Source organism: Ictidomys tridecemlineatus, chromosome X (genome assembly GCF_052094955.1).
Source record: "Ictidomys tridecemlineatus isolate mIctTri1 chromosome X, mIctTri1.hap1, whole genome shotgun sequence".
Classification (NCBI taxonomy): Eukaryota; Metazoa; Chordata; class Mammalia; order Rodentia; family Sciuridae; genus Ictidomys; species Ictidomys tridecemlineatus.
Window position 1 is genome coordinate 29,695,082 of NC_135493.1, and position 27,058 is coordinate 29,722,139.

The 27,058-nt window shown below is 42.2% G+C and overlaps 1 protein-coding gene across 2 annotated transcripts in view; it reads left to right on the forward strand.

Moving 5' to 3' along the window:
• The first annotated feature begins 918 nt into the window (after positions 1-918).
• The window catches only part of Tmem255a (transmembrane protein 255A), a 59,805-nt gene continuing 33,665 nt past the window's right edge, over positions 919-27,058 (forward strand). The window contains exons 1-7 of one of the 2 annotated variants that reach the window (XM_005319358.4): positions 919-1,142; positions 7,660-7,802; positions 16,379-16,441; positions 18,869-18,958; positions 23,981-24,049; positions 25,512-25,583; positions 25,974-26,062. In XM_005319358.4, the coding sequence (XP_005319415.1) occupies positions 1,085-1,142; positions 7,660-7,802; positions 16,379-16,441; positions 18,869-18,958; positions 23,981-24,049; positions 25,512-25,583; positions 25,974-26,062 (584 nt within the window). In that variant the 5' untranslated portion in view covers positions 919-1,084. The remainder of the gene's footprint in view (positions 1,143-7,659; positions 7,803-16,378; positions 16,442-18,868; positions 18,959-23,980; positions 24,050-25,511; positions 25,584-25,973; positions 26,063-27,058) is intronic. The other variant, XM_005319359.4, reaches the window with a different exon arrangement.

The window sequence follows — 27,058 nt, forward strand, 5'->3', positions numbered from 1 at the left end:
ACTTATCCCCCTAAGAGCTGAGTAACCACAGGAAAATTTCACTTGAGACTCAGTCTCCTCATTTATAAAATGGGGTTAGTGATAATTTTTCTTCCTCCCTTACATGTCTGCTATGATGAAAAAATTAGATCTTTGAAATAAAAGCACTTGAATAAGAATTTAAATTGGGGTGCTGATGCAAAGTCATACTTGCTTTGGCTTAATCTCCTTGTAGCTTTTAGGGGGCTGTTGGTTCTAGAATTCTCAGATCTGGTGAATGAGGCTGTGTGTTCTCTCTCTCTCTCTCTCTCTCTCTCTCTCTCTCTCTCTCTCTCTCTCTCTCTCTCTCTCTCTCTCTCTCTCTCTCCATAATTTTATACACTCTGGTCACATCCCTTCCCAGCCTTCATCCTTCATCGTTCTAGACTAAAGAGTCTGCATTTGTTTAATCTATCTTCATATGGCAGCCTCCCCTCACCATCCTCTTGATTATAGAGTGGCCCTTCTCTGGATCATCTCCAGCTCCATTATGTCATTCTGGAAGCACTAAGACCAGACCTGCACAAATTGTGCGTCTGTGTGTGTGTGTGTGTGTGTGTGTGTGTATTCTCTCCCCTAAACCTCTGACTCTGTCCCCCTCCCCAATTATAAGTCCTAGAACAGGATGATTACCCAAGACCCTCTCTCCAAACTACAGAGAAGGTGGGTTGGCCTCAGGCTGAAGCCTCCCTCCCTTTCTCTGCGCAGCCCTGGCCCCAAGGGGCTAAAACGGCTCCCTGTCTGGCTTGGGAGGCTGGGAGGTGGATAACTAGGATGGGGAGGCCGAGGGGGAGGGAGGGGGGGTCTTGCGCAAGCGCATGCCGCTGCACGGACCGCCAATGCCGCTGCCTCCCAGAGCAGAGGGAGGCAGAAGAGGAGGGAGGGAGAAGAGGGGAAGGGAGGGGGGAGGCGGCACTTGGGCTGCAGCTCTCAACCAGAGGCAGTCTCTCTCAGCTCTCCGAGGGACCAGCAGAGGCAGCCGCAGAGTAGGATGCTCTGCGGGGCGCCCTGAGCTGGGGGCGCTTGAAGCAGCTTCGGGCACTGGGGCAACCGGGCAGCTTTCACCATGCATCAGTCCCTGACTCAGCAGCGGTCCAGCGACATGTCCCTGCCCGATTCCATGGGTAAGTCTAGCCTCCCTATCTCCGGGCGGCGGCAGTAAGGGGTGAGTGCGCTGCCCTCTGGACTCCTAGCGCCCTAGTCGCCCTGAGAGCCAGAAAGCGGGAAGCGGGACTAGGGGGGGTCCACAAGCCCCAGAGTCAGGGTGGCGGACCAGAACCCCAGGGAAGCGGCCCGGTTGTGGCGGGGGGCGACGCGCGGAGATTGGAGCGCCAAGCTTGCGGCGGAGTATCCCTGCCCAGGAGTGCGGGTGTGTGCGTGTTTGAGTGCGTGTGTCTACAGACTTGCAGCCAGTGGTAAATCCCAGCTGTCTGGGGATCAAAACACTTCCCTTCAACCTGCGCCTTCGCTTTCCATTCGACGCTCCCTCTTTGCAAAGTCCTCGTCACTTCTAAGAGCTCACGACTAAGGATAATTAGAAGAAGCAGGATCCTCGCCCCCTCCCAACTCTCTTGAAGCTGCCTTAAAATTCAGAGCTGCAGAGATGATGGGGGGGGTGCTGATTTGCACCTCTCTAATGGGGGTTTGCGCAACCCTGGGGGATGGGCAGGGGGAGGAGGAGGGGGGACTGGCGGGAGGGGAATTCCTAAGGAATCACTCAAGACAGCCCAGCCCTGCCGTCTGCAGCGCAGGATCAACATTCCTTGAATTTGATTCCTATTCTGTTCCAAATGCACGGAATGTGCGTGAGTGTGAAAAACACGGGAGGGGGGGGTGGACAAGTGAGAGTGCGAGAAAGAAGACCAAGCGCGAGCCCGCGCATCTTCTGAAGTCGCGCTTTTCCTCTCACGGTGGTTGGAGGGGGAGGGGCCCCTTTCAACACCTTTTCTCCTGGAAACTGGGGAACCGCTACCTTTGGGCACCAACTTGGCTGTCCTCAAAGCTGTTATTTGGTAGTTACAAACAAACAACAACAACAAAAACAAACCCAGCCCCCTCAACTGTTAGACACCTTCCCAAGCCCTATGATTTCATTGGGCAGAGAAATTAATTTGGAGCCCAGGAGAGCAGGAGGGGATTGTCAAACCCTGATCCCACCTAATCTTAAAATTCGCCACGGATACACTTCAACCAAATCGAATTCGCTCTTTCCAACTTACTTTATACCCTGCAAAATCCCTCCGACCCGGATTCCTGACATTCACTCTGCTCAGGTTTTCTACGATGAATTTGCTGGAACATCTCAAGGGGAGGGGGCGGGGAGAAGATTGAATCTCTTATGCGAGCTCCCTACTGCCTGCAAACGACACCATCTCAACAAAATTCGTTCACAGAAGGGTCCCCAGAAACTGTTATCTACGGGATGGGAGAAAGATCCATATTTTCAATGGTTTTGCATATTCAGCATAAGAATTTGCTCTTTTCATTTTTTAGGACGTAGTTGTTTTGCAACGGGGCTCAAACGAGACCAGAGTCGAATCTAGAGCCCAGCAGTACCAGACTCCCCCGCCCCCGCCTTAACCCCAGGGTTCTCTTGCTGTTTCTCCAACATGCACGCACACACACACGCACACGCACGCACACAGAATGTACTCCTTACCTTGGCCAGCTGTGGCGCCAGCACAGCCCTGGTTCCCCGACGCCAAGCTGTTGCTCCAGGGAGGGTTGGGTGGAGGAGGGCAAGGGTTCCTCAGCGACCATTCCCGCAGCGGGCAACCACCTGCAAATCAAGCCTCATCGCCCTGGAGCATCTGACTCAGTGGGCATATTGGAAGATCAAGGCATAAAGGGTTGCTACTTAACACACTGCACTGTGGGTTGGGGGAAGAAGACTAAGAAAGTTCTTTCTTGGACTCCCAAGGGCCCCCAGCCCGTGTTGTGTTTCTCAGAAGGTCTGCACAACAAGAAGCTTAAGTGGGCTTTGCCCATTCTCAACACTGTGGGAAAAGAATAGATTTCATACGGACGCGGAACCGGTGCCACGCATTCCGCTTTCTAAAGTCTGCAGACGTACGGCATGAGCAAATTCCTAAGCTGAGTGGTAACCCTGGGTTTCCAACAGTTTTGAACATGGGAGTCTCCCCGGAGTCCCCTGGCACTGGTCCTGCACAGTCCAGGCCTGAATCAGCGTCTAGGCTACTTAGGAGCTACTCCCACTTAGCTCTGGCAATGCCACACTTCCCTTGCAGGAGGGGAGCGGGAGTGAGTGGGTGGGTTAATGTTTCAGCCTCTATGGGCAGCATTTCTGAGGGGAGTCCCTTTACAGTCAAGACACAACCGCAGCCAAAACAATAAAAATTTAAACACACAGACACACACTGCATCAAGGTGCCTGCACTCTATGTTTGCTGGCTGCTTGGGGATGAGCAACACTCAGAGCGGAGCATGCGCTTGAAAATTATAAAGCCGGTAATTTGACTCCTGCGCCCCTCCATCCCCTTCTAGAAACCCCCTTCTCCATTTTGGCAACACTGCCCCCAGGCGCTAAGGCATCTCTATTACAGCAGGGCATTCCTTCCTTCCCAAATAACACATTTATAATTCACCGGGAGGCCTTGGCTGTTTCCTTTTAAAGAATTGACTAAGAGGGTAGAGGTGGTGGATTTCAGCACCTTTAAAGATATGTTTGGGAGGCTGGCAGAGCTTTGAAGCTCTTGTGTGGGCAGCCACTTGTTTGCACCGACTCTCAAAGCGGGGGACTTCCTGGGATCCATCCATGACCTGTGTGGCAAAGCAGATTCAGGTAAGCAAATCCTAATGGGTTCGTTTCAAAAGATCAACCCTGAGAATTAGCCAGTCGTCAATAGCACAGCATACAGGACAGGATACTGAGCCTCCATTTTTTCTGCACTCCAATAAAGATTACACACCTTGTCTACTTTCTTGGGAGCAGGTAATCAAGAACATGTACAAGGTAAAACACAAGTGGACAGAGACAACATCCTGTGCTTTAAGCAGCCCACACCTTGTCTCATGTCAGAAACATAGTCCTGGAACTGGTGGGTTGTGGACCAGACCCACAATTACAATTGTAATTGTAGCAGTTCCAGTTAAAATACTTACTGAGTATGGTCTCTAGGAATTTAGGGACAGGAAATAATGAGTGAATGGAGCGGAAAGAGCTTGATCAAGAAAAACTTGGAGGAGGTGAATTTTGAGCAGGTTTCAAATGAAGGGAGGGACTCAGAATCAAAGACCGCAATGCAGGTGGGGGCTCTGATCAGGAGGAAAACCCAGAGGAGGGAGAAGCTGGCTGTATTTGGAAGAGTGGAGATAGCAAATAATTGGGTGCCTCTAGAGCTGAACATCCTGGTCCTTGGGATTCTGGGATGGAGGTGGGGCACTGCAGAAAGGGAGGGCTGCAGTAGTTCTGCAGGGAGGCTGCTGGGTGGGGGGAGGCAATGCCAGTGAGGAGATTTCAGACTCTGGCTGCTATTGGTTTTAGCAGTTGTTGTTTAAGCATAAATATACTGGGCACCAAAGGGATGGATTAGTGGGAGATACTGGTATTGTGACACAGATGTCCAGAAGGCCTTCAGTTCTGGGGAGCCCTCAGTTGTACCCTATATTTTAAAAATCAGTTCTATGAACCTAACCAATATTTATTTACACAATTCTTCCCAAGCCTTTTTAATTAGAAGGGAGATAATTTTGAGATGTTGCCCCTTGTTTATTCAACAAGTACCGACTGCTCACTAGATACTAAACACTGTGATAGGCACTGTTTTCAAGTACCTGCTGCTGTTTTTAATTAGCTCATAGTGTCTTAGTTTATGATGTGCTGGTTTACTAAGCAAAACAGGAACAAAACAATGCTATGTTCACAGAAAAAAATGAAGGCAAACCCCAAATTGTACCTTAATTAGAATAAGATTCTTTTCCTTCTAAAATTAAACAATCACCAGGAAAATGTTTTAAGCAAACATAATAAGTCACCTTTTAGGATCCCTGGCCACATCTTCATAGAACATACTATCCATATGTCTTGCTCTAAGTAGATGTTGATTGTATTAAGTCAAATTGACACTGAAGTTTAATTGAGGGGTGATTCTTCATTTTGAAAAGATTCACCCAGGAGCTTCACCAAATATCAACTCCCCCAGTGCAACTAGAAAAAATTTAATTTTACACGACTGTGGTCCTTATAGTGTAAAATAAGGATTGATGGGGGAGTGGGGAGGGGTCAAGAACAGATAATTCAACATAACGAGGGGAGCATTTTCTTAGCAATTTTATCCAAAGCAAATCCTATCTGGAGGTAAGAACCCTGTGGGGTTGTAGGATGTTTGGGTTTCTCAACTGACTGAATTTTCCATTTTAAAGCAGAGGGGGGAAATAGATTTTCGAATGACACCATGTGGTTTGCTGAGTCACTTTTCTGACCTGGCTCCTGTGCTTTTAAGAGTTAGAGTGATATTTGCAAAAAAGACCCAGGAGCTGTGAAAATTAAAGGTCAGTTGGTGGAGAAGGAACAGGCTGGTGAAACAAACAAATTAGCAAGACCATGCATACACAGATACTCCTCCAGTTTATCTGTAAGGTTACATGTTTTCCGTGTAAGATACCTTGTATCTATCCAGATGTTCCCTTACTCTCTTTTGCCAATTTGAGGCAGAGGAGGGCTAGAGATCCTGTGGGGGAGACAAAGGAGAAAGGAAGGCTTACAAGAATGGGAGGTGGGGTTGCTAAGTTTACATTACAGTCCTTCCCTAGAACCAACTTACAGACTCACTAAGTATCTATCATCAAATAGACTTAGTGGCCTTGCTTTAGAGAGGAAGGATAACTAATCTTCAGATAAATAGAAGAAATAAATCCTATTCATCCCACCCACCCGCCCCTCTTCTATTCTCTTCCCAGCACCAGGCTGTCTGAATGGCTTACTTTGCTCATCATGCTTACTGCTCATCAGTTTGCCATTTGCATCCCTAATAGCCATCTCACACAAAAGCCCCTGATGTTACAGGTGTCTCTGGGCCTTTATGTTTTTCCTGGATTCAGGTCTCACTGGAGAGGAACCACATTTCCCAACTGTAACCTCTCTTCCCAGGGTGTGATTGGCACATTACTATATGGGTGCTTATAAAGGCTCAAACCACTTCTAAATTTTGATGTAAAATGGTCAAAGCACAGTACCATATCAAAAATGACCCTGATGAGTCACATCCCTCAATTTTGAGGCTGACGTCAGGGGAGACTGCCAGCCCCTCCCACCTCCGGTGGCTTGCACAGGGAAGACAAGATAGATGGTGGGGCTAACCCAGGGTGGCACTACTGAGGCTTTTCTTTCATACTGGGGGGAGCAGTGGGAGGATGTGTGCAGGAGGCTGCAAGGCCTAACACAGCACCCTCCCCCGCTTTCACCACCAAGGCCCTCCTGATTTTTCTTTCCCGTTCCCCCTTTTCTCTCTCTTCCCTCCTTATGGTGCAGTCTAGGCAGCATCTCTCTATCACTGCTTCTTGAGGCTGCAGTGAGGCTTCCCAGAATGACCGGGTCTTAGGAGCTGTCCCAAGGGATTTCTTTCAGGCTTCAAATGACAGTTAAGCCACCTGGGGCAGGCAACCCCATCATAAGATTCACCACTGCTTCATTCTCCCTACCTTCCATGCTTCCATTAGATAACCAGACTCTCATAGCATTTAGCATTCCCATTTGATTATTATAGCCACCCCCAACTCCTATATAGTAACTTCCCCCTGGCAATTCCTGTTGAGGACCTCCTTCTCATGCCAGAGAAATGTCTGCAAAGTGTGAAGCAATGCTTGGTTCCTTTAAAAAATTAAATTGAAAATTGAGCCTAGATACCATTTTTCTATCTGACTTAATAAGCCTGTTCTTGAAAAAAAAAATATTGGTTTGTGCTATCAGGTCTGATAAGCCCTAAGAATGGGTTTCTCATCATTTATATTTATGTCATCCTCACATAAGCCTAAATGTGTATAAGTTATAATCCTTCCCATCTACCTCCCCCGATAGATATCTTTGTGGACTAATAGCCTCCAAACACTTACTTTATTACACACATTTGTTATGTGACAAATCTTGCCAACACACCATTTTAAAGTTTATACATGAGGTGGCAAATGTCAGAAATAAATGAAAAAGAATCCCAGTACCTAGCTTGGTTCTGATATTTACACTGAAAATGAAATTTCATATCTCTAGCTTATGAAAAAAAAACTCCTTAGTTTCATATTGGCTTTAAAATATTTTCATTTAATATCTCCACACAAACACTTCTCATTCATCATATGCCTTATAATTTGGCCTAAAAAACCACTCTGCTAAGTGGGTATGACACATCTTTTATAGAATGCCAAAAGTACAAAATTTGTTTTGTTTTTATGTAACTGGTGAATTTTCTTCTGTTGTTTATTTTCAAACTGGAAATATATTTTTTTATTATAAAGTGGCACCCAATGACCACAAAAACGAAAGCTCCATCTCTTCCCCATAATCCCACTCCCCAGAGATAACCCCAGTTACCAGTAGGAGTAGGAAAAAAACTAGTAAATTTTTTCTTTAAGTCACTCCTTTTCCTGGTTGAAATGAGCAATTTCAGTTTCTCTGTATGTTTTCAGGAGCCTTCAATCGGAGGAAACGAAACTCCATCTATGTCACTGTGACTTTGCTTATAGTGTCCGTGTTAATTCTCACGGTGGGCCTTGCTGCAACCACCAGGACCCAGAATGTGACCGTTGGAGGTTATTACCCAGGAGTCATTGTAAGTATAGAATGCATAGGTAGATCTCCATAGCTTGCTGGCTACAGAGATTCCTACTCTACTTTGATGGTTTTCAATTCTGTTTGAGTTTCTAGTGTTTGTTCAGATTTTCTCTTTATATCCTTCTGTATACAGAGAGGCAACTCTAACCCTGTTAAAAGCTGTAGACTAAAACTCGGAAGAATCCCAGTGCCATCCCTAACTATGAGTGTGATCCTGAGCAGATCACCTTACTTTTTAAGACCTCTGTTTTCTAGTTTAGGAAATGTTCCTAATTAGCAGTGTTAATCTTTAGCTAAGATCCTTTCTCTGGACATCTGCTTTCCTATGTATATATTAGAGGTCATCTGACCTTACCTGAAATTTGAAGACCTTGGCAACTTGACACACTATGATGAACAGCACTATTCTTCAAAATGACCTTGAACTCCTATCAGGAAAAAGATGCAGGAGTTGTATGTGTGTTTATTCACTTATAAGGTATGTACATGCTCATTAAAGTTATACAAACATGGAAATTCAAAACTTAGATGAAAATGAAATAAATGATTTTAATATCTTCATATAATCATTAACTAAAATGTCACAGGATAAATATGTGCTTAGTGTGAAGTTTGTCAGTAAAGATAGTGGCTATAAATCCTTATTTCAAATAACCCTGCTAGATAATTGTAGATGTTTTTGACTGACTTCTTATCAGGTATGATTAACCCTAATCTTATTAGGTCACTGATTTTTATTGACCTCACAATGTGGCTGACTCAACTCTGCCATTTTCTTATTGCTCATTTGTGCTTATATTATTAGGATCATCTTCAATTTGTGATTTCTCAACAGTCTTTCCAAACTTCTTGTCCATCTTGTTGGAACTACTTTAACTAAAACTAGATAATATTAATCTGGGATACATAAATCACCCCACCATCAACCTTTGCTGCTTGGAACTTGCCCTCTTCAAGAAGGATGGCTCACCTGATCATCTGACATTCACATGGATGGACGGTGCCAGGACAGTCCATTTATTGACTATTAGTAACACTTAATTTCTTTCTTCTTATTTTAGACAAATAATAAATAGGAAACAGGAGTTCTAATGGTTACTTTCCATATTCCAGTGGATTGTTTTACCCACCTTCAAAGGACATCCAATCCACTTTGAAGAAAGTCAAATTCATTGCACTTAAAAATTTTCATTTGCCAGCCTGGGCAATGTAGGAAGACCCAGTCTCAAATATAAAAACAAAAAATCTTCATTCAGCTCTGTGGACACTGCTGTTGAATCCAAAAACCTAACTCTGAAGGTTGGATCATATTTTAAATACCAAATAGCTCCCTGATTGTAATTGCTAGAGAACAAAAAAGAAATTTAGGACAGTTTATTTTTATTTTAGGAAGACAAAGAGGTCAGATATATTTTGTTGTTGTTGTTGTTAGTTGTCCTCATGCACACGTGTGGGCATACACACATATCTCTTTGCACCCCACTTCACTCCCTGTGGAGAGAGAAGCAAAGGGTGGAGAAAGGATTAAAGATGATGCCTTTGACAAGCCAGTGCTGTGACTGACCAAGCCTGGAGCCTGTTGCCTAGGTCACCGATTCCATTCCACAGTCAGCCTCTTCAATAGTCCTTGTGAGGCTGGGGCCTGATGTGGGGCCTAATGTGAGCTGCATCTCCCTCCAGCTAAAGGCTGCCAGGGGAAGTTCCTTTGAAGCTTTTGGGCTGGCAGGGCTACCCCCCAGCCCCAGCAGAGGGCAGGTGTTCTGTACCCTCTGTTAAACACATGATGTGAGAACTCACCCAGTCTACTTCCTGTGGTGAAGCAAGAAAAGCAGTCGTCAGCAGAATTGGGTTTTATTTTTAAACACAAGCAAAGTGAGGGGGAGGAAAGGAGGGGTAAGAGAGCATTTTGGTGGCTTGGAAAAGCAATTTATAGGGTCTGTGTGACTTTGTGTGTTTCAGGTAGCTGCATTAGTAAAATATTTCTGACTGATGAGCAAATGCTCAAGCCAAGATTCACAGTCACGATGGGTGAAGGGAAGGTATTTTCCCTGTCATTTAAGAGTACAAACTACTATTCATGAACAGTGGCTATAAACCTTCCCTGTAGAATATCTGACTGTGGGTGGCTAGGTTGGAATATATTAACAAAGGAAGGAGGGAACGTGATTGTTGTTATTCAAGTACCTGATGTTCAGCTAGCATTGCAAGTTGAAGCAGTGGGGGCGAGTGTCTGTGTAGGTGTGGGTTTCACTAAAAGTTAACATGGAAGTGTTAATACAAGAGCCATCCCACTGGACAGTGTGTCCCCAAGGTTTAATCTTTAAAATTTTGCTCTCATAGTTCCTGTAGATTGTTCCTTTAAAATGGGTTTTAATTACAGGAAACTAAAATGAAGGAGAGAAGATAACAGCTTGAAAAATCAAAAAATCCATTTGAGTTTATAAGTCAGATCATGTTATAACAAATACAAATCAGTACTCCTACCTCTAAAACAGTAAACACCTGAGAATCCAGATTCGTCTGGGAATGAGGAGCTTTCACTAATTGAATATTTTGATTATTAGGGAGTTATTATGTAAACCCGTGGTTTTTCCCACCCAAGAAACTGGTGAAACTGCGAAAAATACCGATCTTTCATCCCTCCCACAAGAGATTCTGATTCTGGGTGGGGCCTACAAATGTGCATTTCAGGAGCTTTTCATAAGCTAACCTTTGATTGAAAAAGTAAATGCATGTTAAATCTACATTTTAATGAGCACCCCAGGGGAGTCTAATTTTGGTGGACCAGCAACCACATGGAGAAATAAAACATAATAAAATATGCTTAGCAAGAAAACCAGAAGTATAATATGACATTTTAAGATTCTGCACTGTCAATTTGGTTACTTTTAATATAAATTACCATTGTATAGAATTTTTTGAAAATGTCAGGTAACCCTGAACAAGACTCTTTTGGAGTCTGGTTAAATGTGTTTAAAATATATGAGAATTTAAAATTTCAAAACAGACAAATTAGGGAAAAATTATTAAATTAAAAGAAACTTACCATACAGCATACAGATCATTTAAATATTGATATCTCTGGCATTTAAAATATAATTCAATTTACATAATTGTCAAGTCATGTCAGACTATTCAGGGGCATTTTCATTTTGCCAACCAGATGCCACTATATGGTGAGGTACATTATAACAGTGTGTTAGCTTCTCTACCTGAGCTGGAAAGTAGTATCATTGTTCTAAGACACATAAACACATTTTTAAAGACACAACCTTACAGGATGAACAGTAAGGTTTTAAAATTGGCAAAGATAAACTGGCTAACTAAGGCTTTCACAGTTTTTGAATATTTTGAAGACATATTTCATTCCAGAAGAGTTCTGGTGAGCTTTCTACTTTGAAGGCCTAAAAATTGAAGACCCTTGATTGGGTTCTAGCATAGCAGAAAACGGCAGGTGAGAGAGGTCTCTCTTTCCCTCTAATCCTTTTACCTCAGATGCAAGAGAATGAAGCTTCTAAATATGTTTCCCAAGCAACCCACAAGATGAAGTCAGCCCACTGAGCAGTAGGGAAAGGCTTTCATTTCGGTAACTTCTCTCCAGTTGTTGTACTATTAGGTCCCTACTTTCCTGTTTTCTTTCAGGAGAAAAAACAGGTGTTTCTGCTCCTTTTCCTGGAAGGTGGGGGTCAGTTGATTGACAATCACATCAGAGTTACAGTGAAGTATTAGGAGACAGGGACAACAGGAATCATTCAAAACAGCCAGTAGTCTGAAACTTGTAGGCCAACGTGACTTCAGCTTCACTTGTGAAGATTCTTTTGACAATACCAATTTTTTAAATTAACTTGAATACTCAGGAAATATAAGAAGCTCTGGATATTAGTTTTTGTGGTTTAGTGTGAATTAGAAAGAAACTTTTTCCATCTCTTATTGAAAATGTTTCTAAAATCTAAGTTTATTCTAAAATATAAATCCCTAATTGGAAGTATATTTTAAAATGAGACTTAAATCCTGATTTTTCTGGATACAAGTTTTATAATGGCACAATTCATTGACTATCTTTTGCCTCCTTCACATTCCATTTGAAGCTTTCCACAGATGCTCTCAGCCTAGTCTCCCATTACTTCTCTTTTGCCAAGATTGTCATAGTCCCATGAACAAGATTTGGATCTTTCTGCCTTGGTGCAGTTGCTCACATTTCCCCCAATGTCCTCTCTGCTATCTATCTAAATGTTTTGTCCTGTCCCAACTTACAGACATAGTGGGAACATTTCTCAGTTACTGGAGTCCACAGTGGTATCCACCATCTTTAAACTCTCTACTATGGATTCCTCCTACTTGTGATTCCTGGAAAATACTCATATGTTGCTCTGTGGCATCTGTTGGGCTATATTTTATTAGGTTTATTTATATGAGTCCATTATTTCTTATCTGAACACTTCAGCCAGGTGTGATTCCAAATTTAGACTATTTTTTATTTTATATGCAAGTGCCATATATTACCTAGCACTCCAGCAAGGCTTTGAGGAGTATCAAGTACCATAATCAAATGTCTTCACATTTCTATAACAACTTATGAATTTTTACATTTAGTGGGATAAAGATTATAAAATAATCTCATATTAGCTCAAGGTCAGACTTTGCTACCAAGTTAGTTACCAGAGAACCCTTTTTGTTTTAAGAGCTTTGTGGATTTCAAGATTACAGAAAGGGATTGTGTACTGGTTTACCTAACTATAATTTGAGCTCCTTAAGCCTGAATTTCATTGGTCTGGGTATTGTACCCCTTTCCAACTCCTAACTTCTAAATCACAGATCAAACACAGTGCTTGCTACAGAGTAGATTTCCAATAATATTTACCAAGTGACTAATCCTTCTGAGCCTCAACCCTCTGTGTCTGGGGCAGTGGATGGGAATAGGCATAGGTGAGGAGGTGCAGTCCAAACAGAGCCCTTGAATCTGACTTTGATTTCTAATGATTTATCTTTTTTTCTTCCAAATATGGAGGGCAGCCAAAAACAAAGCAAACTAATTATTTGTTCAGGTAGTGGGGAATCAAGATGGAGGTCCAAAGGTCTGAACATTACATGATTCCATGAAGCTTTTGATGGGGGACCACACAGCTTACCTTTCTGAGGTCTGAAGAGAGCAAGCACTTTATTAGAAGTAGCTGCCCATTTTCAGGAAACTCTGTAGATTCAGTTTTGTTGTTGTTGTTCTTCTTCTTCCCCTTCATCTTCTCCTTCTCCTTCTTCTTTCCAGCACTGGGGATGGAACATGGGGCCTGCACATGCTAGGCAAGTACTTTACCACTGAGCTACATCCTGAGTCCTTATTAAAAAATATTTTGAGACAGGGTGTCATCTCACTAAATTGCTGAAGGTAGTAGCCTCAGACTTGCAATCCTCCTGCCTCAGCCTTATGAGTAGCTAGGGTTATAGGTGTGCACAACTATGCCTGCTCAGTTCTTTATTTTCAGCTCTCCAACTTTTCCTCAAATAAGACTTCTCACTCCTTCTTTTTGGAGAACTTCTTCCCTAGGGGGCAACAAAGAGTCCCTTGTTACTTGGAGGTCACTATTCTACTAATACTGGTCACAAATCCAGCAAGATGTGGCAAAAAGAACATTGGATGTTAGTCAGGGACCAGTTGACTAATCCTAGGCCTGATGTTAACTTGCTCTAAGAATAGACAAGTTCTCACTGTTCTCTAGTCCTCCATTTTCTCATCTGTCAAATGGGAATGATACCAGCTCTGCCAAACTCCATAACATTCCTGAACCAAAATAGAGGGTAAGTCCTTTTTTAACTTAAAATGCTTTAAATGTAAGGTCTTTTTAGTGACAGTAATGATTTCCTCAACCTATCATTCCAGGTAAGTGAATTCTTCCAGACATGACTCAGTAGGTTATTAATTCTGCCTACTGAACTCTGTCTATACTTTGAACCCATATAAAGTGTCTCCTTCTCTGTGAAATCTTAGAGCTACCATTTATTTAGTAGCCTAACTTATGCAAGTATGTTACATATGTTATCTTAGTTAATCCCTGTGTGGTAGATACTATTATGATTCCCATTTTATAGATGAGGAAACCAAAGCACAGGGTAGTTAAGGGACTGGCACAAGGTCACACCGTTTATAAGTAGCAGAGCCAGGGATAAAATACAGAATTCTTTTCTGTTCCTATAGCTCTTTCTTTTTACCTCCCCTGTGGTCCTTAACCCATTGTTTGTCTGTTCCTTACAAGACTGTGCCCTCTTAAAAGACAGGGATCATGCCTTCTTACACATTTGATACAGAGGTACTCAGTAAATGTTAGAAGACTGAATGGTTTGGAGTGGAATAGAATGGAATGTAAAGGAGGTGGGGGAACTAGATGAAATGACTGGCTGGCTGAGGATTTCCAGTTCTGGAGTGTCTTTTCTTTCTAGTCAGTTCCTCAAGGACTGGGCCCACTTCTTCTGGCCACTGCCATTGGAGAGTTATTTGAATTTCAGGAATAAACAGTTTATTTGCTTCCTCTCTTAGGCAAAAGATTGTTTTTGAGGTTCAGGAGACATTTTATGAATATCTGTAGAAGCTGATGAACTGTTTGGGAAAAGGACTTATTTTTCCTGTAAGAAGCTGCATCCAAATTTCTTTCCATCTCCACAAGTGATCCAGAGTGCCACAAGCACAGACTATCCATGGAATTTCTTCTAAAAAAATAAAAGCTGTGGAACATATTGGAGGGGAAGATAAGATAGAACAGGGAAAGTCTCTTATCATGAAATAAAGCAAATAATGATAGGATTTTCCAGCTCATATCAGGTTAGAGTGGCTCAAAAATTAAAGGACTTTAAAAATAGTAATAATAACCTCTAGAGCAAAATAATATTTACTTGGTATTTACTGTGGTGCCAGGCACTATGCAAAGTTCTTTGAATATGTCATTTGGTTAATCCTCACACAGTCCCTATGAGGCAGCCACTTATTATGGTTCCTATTTTACAGATAAGGAAACAGGTTTAGAGAGGTTAATCAGTTTGCTAGTGGTTGCGCGGGTCTAAGAGCTCGGGTTGCAAGCCAGGCTAATGTCATATCCAGGTTTTAATCAGTATGCTTTATGGCAACACATTTTAATTGTATTTGAAACAAGACTAGGTGGGAGACAGGCATAGATTAAGTGCTGAATGAGAATCTTCTCAGTAGAGTCTTGGGTGGCATGGAAAATGCCTTTATATCCTTCAGCTTCTATTTTCTAAGAGTGATTGCTTGCTTAGGATGCTGAGGCTGGAGGATCACAAGTTGGATGCCAGCCTCAGCAACTTAGCAAGGCCCTATCTCAAAATTAAAAAAATAATAATAAAAAATAAAAAGGGCCTGGGGTGTGTGGCTCACTGGTTGAGTATTCCTGGATTCAATCCTGCAGTACCAAAAAGAAAAAAAAAATGATTGCTCACTGAGTGACTCAACAGGAGTCCTTGGAAATTTGCATCCATTCTTGCCTTTCATTTTCTTTTGTTCTTGGGGTCCTGAGACAACCACTTAGTTCCCCTGCAGCACCCCACCAAGCCCAGCCTTTGGGTTCATTAAGTTTCCAGGCATCAGTGTAAGGCTTCAGGGCCTCAGACTGAAATAGATGCTCCTGTGAGCCAAGGTAAAGCTGCAGATGGAAACCCAGACCATTAGTGAGGCTAAAAAGAAATGTAACTACATCGCTGAACTTGTGTTAAGATTTATTGGTCCATTCTCACCACTTTTTACTTCTTCCATTTTCATCTTCATCAATAGCTATCGGTTAGTGATCATTTTTGGCTGAAACTGGCAGACTCAGTCCACTAATGGCAAAGCTGAGAGGGCAGTGGGATCTGCTACACTGAACCATAATCCAAGCCACTTAGACAGGGAAATTGTTTTTCAGGGTTTTACACTGCCATTTCTATTCATCCTTTAATGAATGCTTTCTATCCATAAATGAAGCAGAGATGGAAGAAGAGGTGAATAAGTGCTAACATAAATTGCAGTAGGTCAACCACAAATATAGGCTTTCAAAAAAATTCTTTTTTATTTTTATTTTTATTTTTTTAGTGTGGGTTAAGGTGCTTGCTGATTTTTAAAGTACTTCCTGAGTTTGATTAGTACGCCAGATGCATCAAAAATTGCTATTGCAAACCTTTATACTATAACCCGTGCATCAAAGTGGAAGGTCCTTTTCAAAAACAGATAAAGATCAGAATGTAATGTGTGCTTTTCATCATTATATGTCTCGTACTGACTCACCAGTCACATGCTAGGTAATGGATATTGAAATTGAAATAGGCAGGCTCTGAAAAGCTATAGTTGACCTTTACTTTTAGTTGGGGGCACGTAAGTTCTTTTTAGGTGTGATTCATTGTGACAAGGGAAAATTGACAAACGGTAGGAGAGAAAATACTTTTATTGCACATGCTTTATTTGTGTAAGTAACTGCATGTGGCTTTAGCAGTTACACTCCAGTTTTTTTCCATCATCCTGAATCATATCCAGGAGCCAGCATGACTGTGTGGTGAAGCTGTCTTCCCACAGACTATGTATACCATGTTGCTTTTCAGCTCGGCTTTGGATCATTCCTCGGAATCATCGGATCAAACCTTGTTGAGAACAAGCGGCAGATGGTAAGTTTTCATCCCTATAGAATTCTTCTGAAAAGGTTCAACATTTATGTGGATAAGTAACATATCTCTTAAGTTGGCACAAATTTGGCCACAAAAGAAATTACTACTTTGTCTTTTTTCCTAAGCCTCCAGGGAATTTGTTTTACAGTGAGCCTGTGGTATGGGACTTGTTCTCATTTTGCCTAATGCTTCCTCAGTGGCCTAGCTAGTGGTGTCCTTAAGCCATGGGGATAGAATATTCTGGATCCTGTCCTTTGCTTTCCTCCTCACTCTCAAAGGAGTGCTCCAGCCTGTCCAGTCAGGCTGTCATCCTTGCCTGAAATACCTTTGCTTTTGTGATTTCTGCCATTGCAGTCCTGAATTATTAGTGACCCTCATATCTTCCTTTCTGACATATAATTTTTTTTAAAGAGAGAGTGAGAGAGGAGAGAGAGAGAGAGAGAGAGAGAGAGAGAGAGAGAGAGAGAGAGAGAATTTTTTTTAATATTTATTTTTTAGTTCTCGGCGGACACAACATCTTTGTTGGTATGTGGTGCTGAGGATCGAACCCGGGCTGCACGCATGCCAGGCGAGCGCGCTACCGCCTGAGCCACATCCCCAGCCCATGACACATAATCTTTTGGGAAAGTTTTCACAGAGAGTTCCTGACTTTTAGGAGATTACTCTGATTAAGAAAACTAGTGTACTTGGTGCACAAAAAAGACAAACTAAAATTGTGAAGCCAACCCAAACATCTCCATTACCCATAGTTCAAAGTATGTCATAAGGTGGAAAGGAAGGATGAGTATATAACAGAAGGTGAAGCTTGGAAAGTTTAATGTCCTAATACCCTAATACTAACCCCTAAGTGCAAGCTGTTGTATTTTCCTGGTTCAGTGTAAGAAAGCTTTCTCCAGAACAAGAAAAGAAGGAACAGAGTGAATTGAAAGTATATTGCTGTTTTATAGACTTGTAAGTCAAAGAACTTGGTGAGTGGTCAGAGGTTGGACTGATGAGACTCCCCCTGCACAAGTCTCTGTGGCATTGAAATTTTGATAATGGGGTCTATTTAACAGCAAGTTTAATCCGATAATGTAATGGCTCCAGGGACACAGAACTCTAACCATATGTTTTCCCCTAGCAATATAGAGAATCACCCTCGGGGGAGTTCTAATAGTTTTCTTTTTTCCATTTTACCTGGACTCTCCCCCATCCAGTTGTGTTTGCACTTTGATTTTAAATTATTCAAAATAATGGGCAAGTTTTAATTGTATAGCTGATCATAGCATAGCTAATAATGCCAATTTCATGATATTGTTCATCCATTATTTACCAATTCTCTGTAGTGCTGTGAATTGAGATTTATGGAGAGAGGTTTCTGAACAACTCCCAAAGGAGATAAGTATTTCCTCCTAGCCTGTTGAAGTAGGGAGAACCCTAAGGTGGCCTTGACTTTGATTTTTTTCCTTCTCCTTGGAGAGTAGCTTGATGCCATGCTATTTCCTCATGTTTCCCCTCAAAAACCTCAAGAAAGAAAAAATGAGGATTTTATCTAGTTCTGAGAGTCAACAAAGGCAGATGGTAGACCTAGGTAGCATGTAGGAAAGACCTGCCCCTGGAAACACCTTCAAACACCTCTGTACCGACATATTGGGTTGTAGTATTACCTTTATAATAGAACACAGTTATTAGGAAAATTTGTGTTACCTAACATCATTAGAGAATAGGGCAGTCTGGTTTGAGCAAACATTTTTTTCTTATTTGAACGTTTCCATATATAACACACAGAATTGTTCAGTTTCAGAGACTTCAGCCTTTGTAAAATGTCCCTGACATTTAATTTTTAGTAAGTTGAATGCTGTTTTTCTTCAGCGAAGGAGAAGGGCACGTAGGGCTGTGCAGGACCTCAGAATCACCTTTGTGTTCATCAGGATTCACTATGCTGTCCAGTAGCAGTGTGAGGGGGTACAGATAGCACTGGAGTAGGAATTGGTGGACACCGGGCTTATCCATAGACTACGTGGAGACCATGGGCACACCACTTGCCTCACTGTGCCTTCATTCCCACATAAATAAAATAGAGGGTTAGAAGACATGATGTCAGTAGTCCAACATTTTTCTGAGTCTGAGGATGGAAGGGCTTCACAAGTCAGATTCCTCCACGGACAGCATGCTTGATACCAGCAAACCTCCTCTCCATTTGGTGCTCAGAGAGTAAATTTCTTAGCTTTCCCTGAAAATGTAAAAAAAAAAAAAAAAAGTGCTTCAGTTGCCCCTTCTCTCTCTCTCCCCACTTAGCCCCACTCCCATTCACCCTGCATGACAAAAAAGAGCATCTCCATGGGGTGGCAGGCTAGAGTTGTGTTTGGCTGGCAGTCTCTTGGGGATCATCAGAAACAGCAACTGTAGAAGGCTAACAGATACTTTTGTTCTGTTCCCCCCTTGCAGCTGGTGGCTTCTATCGTGTTTATCAGCTTTGGTGTGATTGCAGCTTTTTGTTGTGCCATAGTTGACGGGGTCTTTGCTGCCAGACACATTGTGAGTATTATTAGCGCTGTGTTGAAGTGAATGTGCAGTACAGCAAGGTTCCGTTGAATGTATGCTGGACATTGAGTGCTGCGCTGAGTGCTTTGAAGGGTACACATGACGTAGAAGGCAGGGTCTCTTTCCTCAAGAGCTGACAATTAGGATGAGAACACCAAAGGACACATAAGCCTCTAGAGAATCAGGTCTTAGCCAGGGGTATAAACTCCGAAAGCCACAATGGCTTATCTTGGACTCTGTTAGGGAAGGCTGCCCAGTAGTAGTAGGGCTAGATCTAGACCTTTGACATGTATGATTTGGAAAGGAAGACACATGGGGCTTGGGGTTGGAGGAATGGCTTGGAAACTAGTATTGTGGATAGGGAGAGAAAGCGGGAAACCACAAAACTTCCTGAAAGCATTGAAAGTTTTCATGGATGGCCTTCCTTGCAATAGCAAGAACAGATGATGAGGACACAGTCATTTTTTCTCAGGCACTTGAACTCTGATGTTCCTACAACAGTGGTCAGAGAGTGGTGATGTAATTGGGGATCTGGAGAAAGCCCAGAGCCAAAAGCCTCCATCCAGAGCCCAGTACCACAGTTCAGGTGCCAAACGCTTCCTGCTCTGGAGAAGCTTTGACTTGAGTAAGAACCATTTTACTCCTGAGTCTCAAACCTATGCTTCTTCTCTGGAGAGGTCTGGCTCTAAGGATATTCCCATTTAGCTTTCTATCAGAGTCCTTGCCCCTCTTTCAGTACTTTCTGCTTCACAGTATAGCAGATTTCTGGCACAAGGAAAATTTCTCCATTAAGCAGAGTAAGCACAGTGCTTAGGACCCATAGTACTTTAAGAGTCCCACAAAAATATTATTATTTCATTTCAAGTAAAAAGAAAAATGATGAACCTTTATTTATACATATATTATATATATATATATATATTTTTTACATATATTTGTTTTTGTACCAATCCAGTCATAAAATGTAGCACATTTATAACAAGGAAAATATGATTTGTAAATAATTTAATGGAGAAAGGAGCTCAAAAAGGCAAAAGGACCTAAGCCTTAGGAAATCATAAAGTATGTCACAGACCAAAACCAAGCGTGAGCCACAGCAACTTACTGAGCCCTCACAACAAACTCAGAGTTCTTTTTTCCCAACTAAATCAACATTGAAAATGAAAATATCACATGAACTATTGAAAATTATGTTTTCTAAAACAACTGAATCAGAAAAATTATACTATCAGAATTTTTAAAATTCCATTTTTAGTGACTGGATAATTGTTCAGGTCATCTGAGGGAGTGTCATGTGTATGGTTGGGTCTGGGTTAATACAATTTGAGACATCACTATTTCAACTCCAACTTCTTCTTGGACCCTTCTCTCAGACAGAAGAGTCAGCCTCTCATTTGTCAAGATTAAATAAATTTATATGGTCAATTCTGCTACCCAAGCAGTCTCTGAAATGGCATCTCAGGACATAATTTCTGAGAAGGAGGGAAATATGGGATGAGAGAGAACAACCTCAGCCTGATTTTCTTTCAAGGCCAGGAATATAATACAAGCACCTCTATCAGACCCATCCCTTCAGATTTTAGCTAGGAACAGTCATCTTTTTTTTTTCATTTTTCCTCTTAAAAAGACAAATGACACATCAGTAACTCTTAACATCCATAATTCTACCACCACAGTGCAGTAATTCTTATTGTTTTTGCATTTTACCACCTGAATATATATATACCTATTTTTGTAGCATGGTTTCAGTCAATCATAGTGTGCATGCTATTTTGTATTCAACAGAAGCCATCTTAATAACACTAATTCCTTGTTTTTGTGTAGTGCATTTAGCTTTTCAATGTGCCTTCACATCTATTATCTCATTTGAGACCCACAGCAATCCTGTGAGATATGTAGGGCAGGCATTATTATCCCCATTTGACAAGCAGTATTCACTCTGAGGCAGTCTCCATGGCAACACAGGCCTAGAAGCAAGGAAGCCTGCAGTAGATTTTGATGGCATCATGAGTTAAAATGGCTTCCTTCTTTTCCCTCCTTCTTTCATTCCTAATTTTTTTAAACAGCTCTATTGAGAGATACTTCATATTCTGTGTAACTTACCCATTTAAAGAGTATAATTCAATGGTTTTTAGTATATCCATGGTTATGTGTAATCATCACTACAGTCAATTTAAAAGGATTTTTATTATCTAAAAAAGAAACCACACGCCTTTTATCTGTCTCCTCCTTATCCCCCCATTCCTCCCTGTCCCTAAGTAACCAACAATGCACTTTCTTTTTCTGTATATACATCCATATTCTACACATTTCATATTAATGGAATCCTATAATATGTGGCCTTTTGTGATTGACTTCTTTCACTTAGTAGTTTTCAGTGTCCATTCAACTTATAGCAAGTATCAGTGCTTCATGTCTTTTTATGACCTAATAATATTCCATTGTATGGACGTACTACATTTTATCTGTTCAGTCACCAACTGATGGATATTTGAGTTGTTTCCATCTTTTTTGCTATTGTGGATGATGCTGCAATAAACATTTGTGTTAATGCTAATATAAACATTTATGTACAAGTTTCTGCACTGGCATATATTTTGTTTTGATTTCCTTTCCACCTAGGAGTGGAATTGTTAGGTAATATGATAACTATATGTTTAATAGTTCCAGGAAATGCCAGACTGATTTCCAAAGTGGCTGCAATATTTGACATTCTCACCAGCAGTCTATGAGGATTCTTAAATTCTCTAAATCCTCGCCTACTCTCATTATTATCTGACTTTTGGATTCTAACTGTCCTAGTGAGTATGAAACAGTATCTCATTATCATTTTGATTTGTATTTCCCTGATACTCCTAAATGCTTTTGACTGTTGACTTCAGTGAAAGGCAATAGGTAAAAATCCAAATTCTATCTATTGGAAGCTTCCTATAATGATCAACTACTTGCCTCTGAGTCTAGGCCCTCTGTACATCCTGCAGTTAGTGAATTGTACTGTTGCATTTGATTCAGAGATTTTGGATAAGGCTAGATAAGAAAATGTTTCTATTTACACTGCACCTGCCCTAAGACATCTGGGAGTCCTTATTGACACCCAAGAGTTTTGAGGTAGGAGTCTTTATTAATCTATGGTAATATTTCAGCCAACTTAAATGAAAGGCATTGGACCCTAGCACAGCTTACGTGAGTTAGAGTCAGTGTGTCTGTTATTGAAGCCGTTTAGCCTCATCTTGCCCTATTCCTTTGGCTTGGGTGAATCTGAACATCCTCTCAAGGCATACCTTCTCACAATCCCCCTGTGACTTCTCTCTCTGGTCTCATATTTCCTTCCTTTTCCATCTCCCTGCTATGGCCATTAACTCTCTGGGAAAGTTGCTTTACTTTCCTGAATCACAGTTTCTTTCTCTTCCAAATTTATATAATGTAACCTTCCTTTCAGGGTGAGCACAAAGATGAAAGTAAGCAATGAGTGTGAATATTCCCTAAAAGATTCTGGCATAGAGTAGACATTCAACATAAAGCAATTTCCCTTTCCATGCTTTCCTGCCTAAGTTGGTAGACCTGCAGGTTACAGAGTTTGCAAGCCCTGGCTGAGTGACCTTTTCTCACCTCCTAATTGCCTGTTCTTGCTTTTCTCCTGAGGCCTCGATTCAAAGAATAGCAGCCAGAGTCAGCAAATGGGTAGTCGCCATGCATACCTGTTTTCATTTAAGGCCCTTGGTGGCTGAATGCACAAAACCAGAAGGTTAGGGAGGTTATGACCAGTATATTAAGCCTCTTTTGCAGCAGAATCATAATGATTTTGCCATTGCCCAAACATGGAAAATAAACCCTAACAGCTGTGAACATGAGAATCCTTATTTCTTTCCAGCCTGACTCCAGGCTGAGCTAGGGCAATGTACTTTCAGAGCATTGAATGGCTAGGATATTCATTTAGAATCAGCTGGTGGAAAGCCCTAGCTCTTTCATGAGGTTGCTGGCTAGGAGGCAGGAGGCACTTGGGTACTTCGAATAGGAGATTCTAAATCATGTATGTGGGAAAAAGCAGCCACCAGACTGGAAATGGCAAGAGAAGTGGGGGCAGAAGGGAGAATGACAAAAGATAAATTCCCTCTGCCTGGGCACTTGGGCAAAACCTCTAGGGTCAGTTTGCATAAACTATTATCCTGTCCTAACCTGCCTTTGGCAGAAGCCCTCTACTGCTCAGGGATGTTGGTGAACAGCATCTCAAGGCTGCAGGATTCCAGACAGCCCTGGATGTGTGTGTTCTTCCCTACCCCCAACACCTGAGAGCTCCCACACTAGGAAGCTGGCCAGGCCAGCAGTTAAATCAACTGTCCTTGAGCCCCTTGTTAGTTTTCTGAGCTTTAGCAGTATTTTTGAAGTTAACTGGCTTTATTTAATCTGTGTAGGTGAGTGAAAAATGGTTCAGAGTTCAGTTGAGTTAAAATCTACAGCAGTCTCAGTAGCTGCCCATCCTTCAGGGGCTTGCTTTCCTAAGCTCTTCCTTCTGAAAAAGCTGTGGAAATGACAGCAGGTAGTACAAGTCATCCAGCCCTAGACCCATCTGCAGGTGATAATGAGACCTCATTGTTGGAGCTGTGCTCTCTCAGTATGGGAGTGTAATGTCGCAGTAACCTGGAGTTTTGAATCTTGTTCCCTGGGGACTGCCTTCAAGAAGACAAAGACTAATAACAGAAAACCAGAGAGGAAATTTCAAGAAACTCATTTCTCAACGAATTTCCTAATTTCTCATTAACCAAGTACCCCAATAGCAAGCAGTTATTAGAACATTTTTGTCTGACCCTTACATTCTCAGGCTCCCTAGATGGGAGATTTCAGTAATTAAAACAATCAACTGCCTCCTATGGTGTGAGTGTGTGTGTGTGTGTGTGTGTGTGTGTATTTGTGTGTGTATTTGTGTGTGTGTTTGTAAATCTTTTATTACCAAGCAGAGCTCCTGATTTTTTATTTTCCAAAGCCAAAACCCCTTTGGTTTGCTGTTTCCCTTTCCAGGATCTGAAACCACTCTACGCTAACCGGTGCCACTATGTCCCCAAGACATCCCAGAAGGAAGCTGAGGAGGTGAGTCAGAATGAGGATGTGTGTCTTTACCTCCTGGGAAAGTCTTCTATTTTGCCTGAAACCCCCTCTCTTTAACTCATTTTCACAGGCCTACGGTGTCCTGCTAGGTGTCTTTAGCTGATTCGATCAGTTGGTCAGAGCACAGTGCTAATGAGGCCATGGTCATGGTCATAGGTTGGAACCTTATGAGGCCTAATCAGATTTACTTTGTTCTGTGGCCACAGGCTGCCCCTATGACCCCAGCCATCAGCCTGTCAGTATGTGGCTTTGATCCCAAGAGGGACAGATGAGTACACATGAGACAGATGAGGCCACAGAGCATGCTCCTCCCTGGTCTCTGTGAATGATGATTCAATTACCTGGAGTTGGTGCCCAGCTGGAAGAAAGGTGGGAATCCCACCAAAGCACAAGGCCTGGACTAAGCAGGCAGAGCCTGAGCCTTACACATAGAAAAGGCCTGGAGGCCAAGTAGTGGTAACTGAGCAACGTGGTTTATCTTGAATCTCTAGAGAGGTCCAGACTATTAGCCTGATCCCTCTCATAACACCCCCAAGAGACTCTCAAAATGCTTGAGTAGGCACATGAGAGCATCTCTCTCCTGCATCATGAATCCTTCCTTGTATTCCATGACGCCTCACACAGAACTATAGGCAATGGCGGTAGCCACAGGTCATTTTTGGAGAGCTTTCATTTCAGTACACCATAATCCCTCTCCAACTCAGGGATCGCTTTGTATGAAATTCTACTTATGTTTTCAGGACTGTTGACAGTTTGGTACTCTATTATACTCAACTTGAAAGCCAATCCCTCCAAGAATACTTATAAAAATGATAAATTAGTGATGGGGAAGAGAAGAGGGAGGCAAGTGAAGGCAAAATGGCTACTGTATTGCACAACTTCAGGGAAAGCCATTTTACATAAAAAAACAATGTTAATGGTGCCCTGGAAGTTAGGCAGAGTGACAGACCTGTCCCCAAGACATCATGGCAAATACTTTTATTATGATTCTGCCATCCAATTACCTCCTTTTTCTTTTACCAACCACAATTTATCATTGTTTTCTAACTATTCTTGGGTTAGAAGGGAGGAATAGAAATGTGTATGTGCTAATAGTTTCTCAGAAAGGCAGTGAGATGTTGGTTGAGAGACCCACTATAGAAAAGAGTGCCTATTTACTGTGAATATTTTCCATAACAAAGAAAAACAAATTTACTTCATTGCATCTCTAAAAACAGAGAATCTGGAAATTTTCTTGCAAACAAGAGGTGGTAAATGAAAATACATTTTTCAGTTTCAAAAAAATGTTTTGCAAACTCAAAATGTGTACAATGTCTTTGCTATTTTCTTGATTTCACTGTAATGGCTTTCTTGTGTTACTTTGGTGACTGTAAAAATATTAATAATGACTTCCATAGGTTCACTTGTAACCCTGGTCCCCCTAACCCTATTTTTCCTATGTAAGGTCATAAGTTCCTCAACCAAAAATTCTCCTTCCGCGAGGGTTATGAGGAACCTTACCCAGGCAGCTAGAGAGGTACTATTGTACTTCAGAGTGCATGTGATGGCCCCCCTGTCTTCTTTCCCATATGGTCCTCTTTCCTCCAAAACCCTAATTTTCCCTTCCCTCCTGTCCATTCCTCTGTCTGTCCTTCCATCCATCCTTTCTCCTCTCCATGTTCACCATTCAGGGATGGGGCACTGAGGGCTATGGATGAGGTTGAGCACAAGCCCAGCTACACAGTGACTTGCTTCATGCACAAGTCTAGCCACCTCCCCACCCAGCCCCATCCCTCTCATGCGTGGGTGTGTTCATTTCACAGTCATCCTTACCATCTCCATCAGTCACTAACTTGCATTTCCAATCTCAGAGGGTCCTTCTTCTTGTGCAATGCTAGCTTATGTCTTCATTGCTATGTACCCTCAGGTGAACTGCCCTCACCTCAGCCGTGGATTCTGCACACCTCGCATTCGGGGTAACACCTGCTTCTGCTGTGACCTCTACAACTGTGGCAAGTAAGTGTTGAGCCTCCAGCACAGGAATAACAGTTTGATCAAAATAGGCACTAGAAAAGCCAAGGGTGGCAATGGGTGTGTGGTAGGGATCAGAGAAGTAGAAGACATTGGTCTGTCAAAAGGTTTCAGCTAACAGTCTTCTCTGTGTAAGTATTGTGTTAGGTATTTTCATGTACTTGACCTCATTTAATTCTTACCCATGAGTTATGTAGAATTGTCTCCATTTTGCAGTTGGGGAAGGCACATGCCCTGCAAAGCTTAGAGGAAAGCAACAACTAGCCCAAGTTCACAACAAAATTGAAAACTATAGAAGTAGGAGTTGAATCCAATTCTGTCTGTGTCCAAGTTCAACACCATTCAACCAATAGTTAAGCACCTTCACTGTGTCTGGACTTGTTCTGGACACTGAAGATTCAGCAGCAAACAAAGCAAAAGTCCTTGCCCCATGGAGCTTCTATTCTGGTGGGGAGACAGTCAGTAATCATACAAATATGTAATATAATGCAAGTTTGGTGATCAGCTCCAAAGAAAAATAAAGTAGGAGAGGTAGAAAGCTCTTGATGATGCATGTGTGTGTGCACATGTGTGTGCATGCATGCACACATGCTATGTTAGAATAGCCAGAGAAGGCTTCTTTGAAAAAGTGAGTGTTTTAGTCAGCCTTTGTGTCACTGTGATCAAAATACATGACAAAAACAATTTACAGGAGGGAAAGTTTATTTGGGGCTCATGGTTTCAGGGGTCCCAGTCCACAAATGGCCAACTTCATGGCCCTGGATCTGAGGTAAGGCAGCACATATGGAAGAAGGCCCAGTGGAAGAAAGCTGTTCAGGTCTTTGGGGATCTGGAACCAGATCCCCAACTGGGAGCAACTGGGAGCTATGGAAGAGTACAGCATGGAAGATACAGGGGGATGTTAGTGTCAAAGGGAGGGAGGGAGGAGCCACATCCTTTGAGGGCACAACCTCCCCACCCAGTGACCCACCTCCTCCAGCT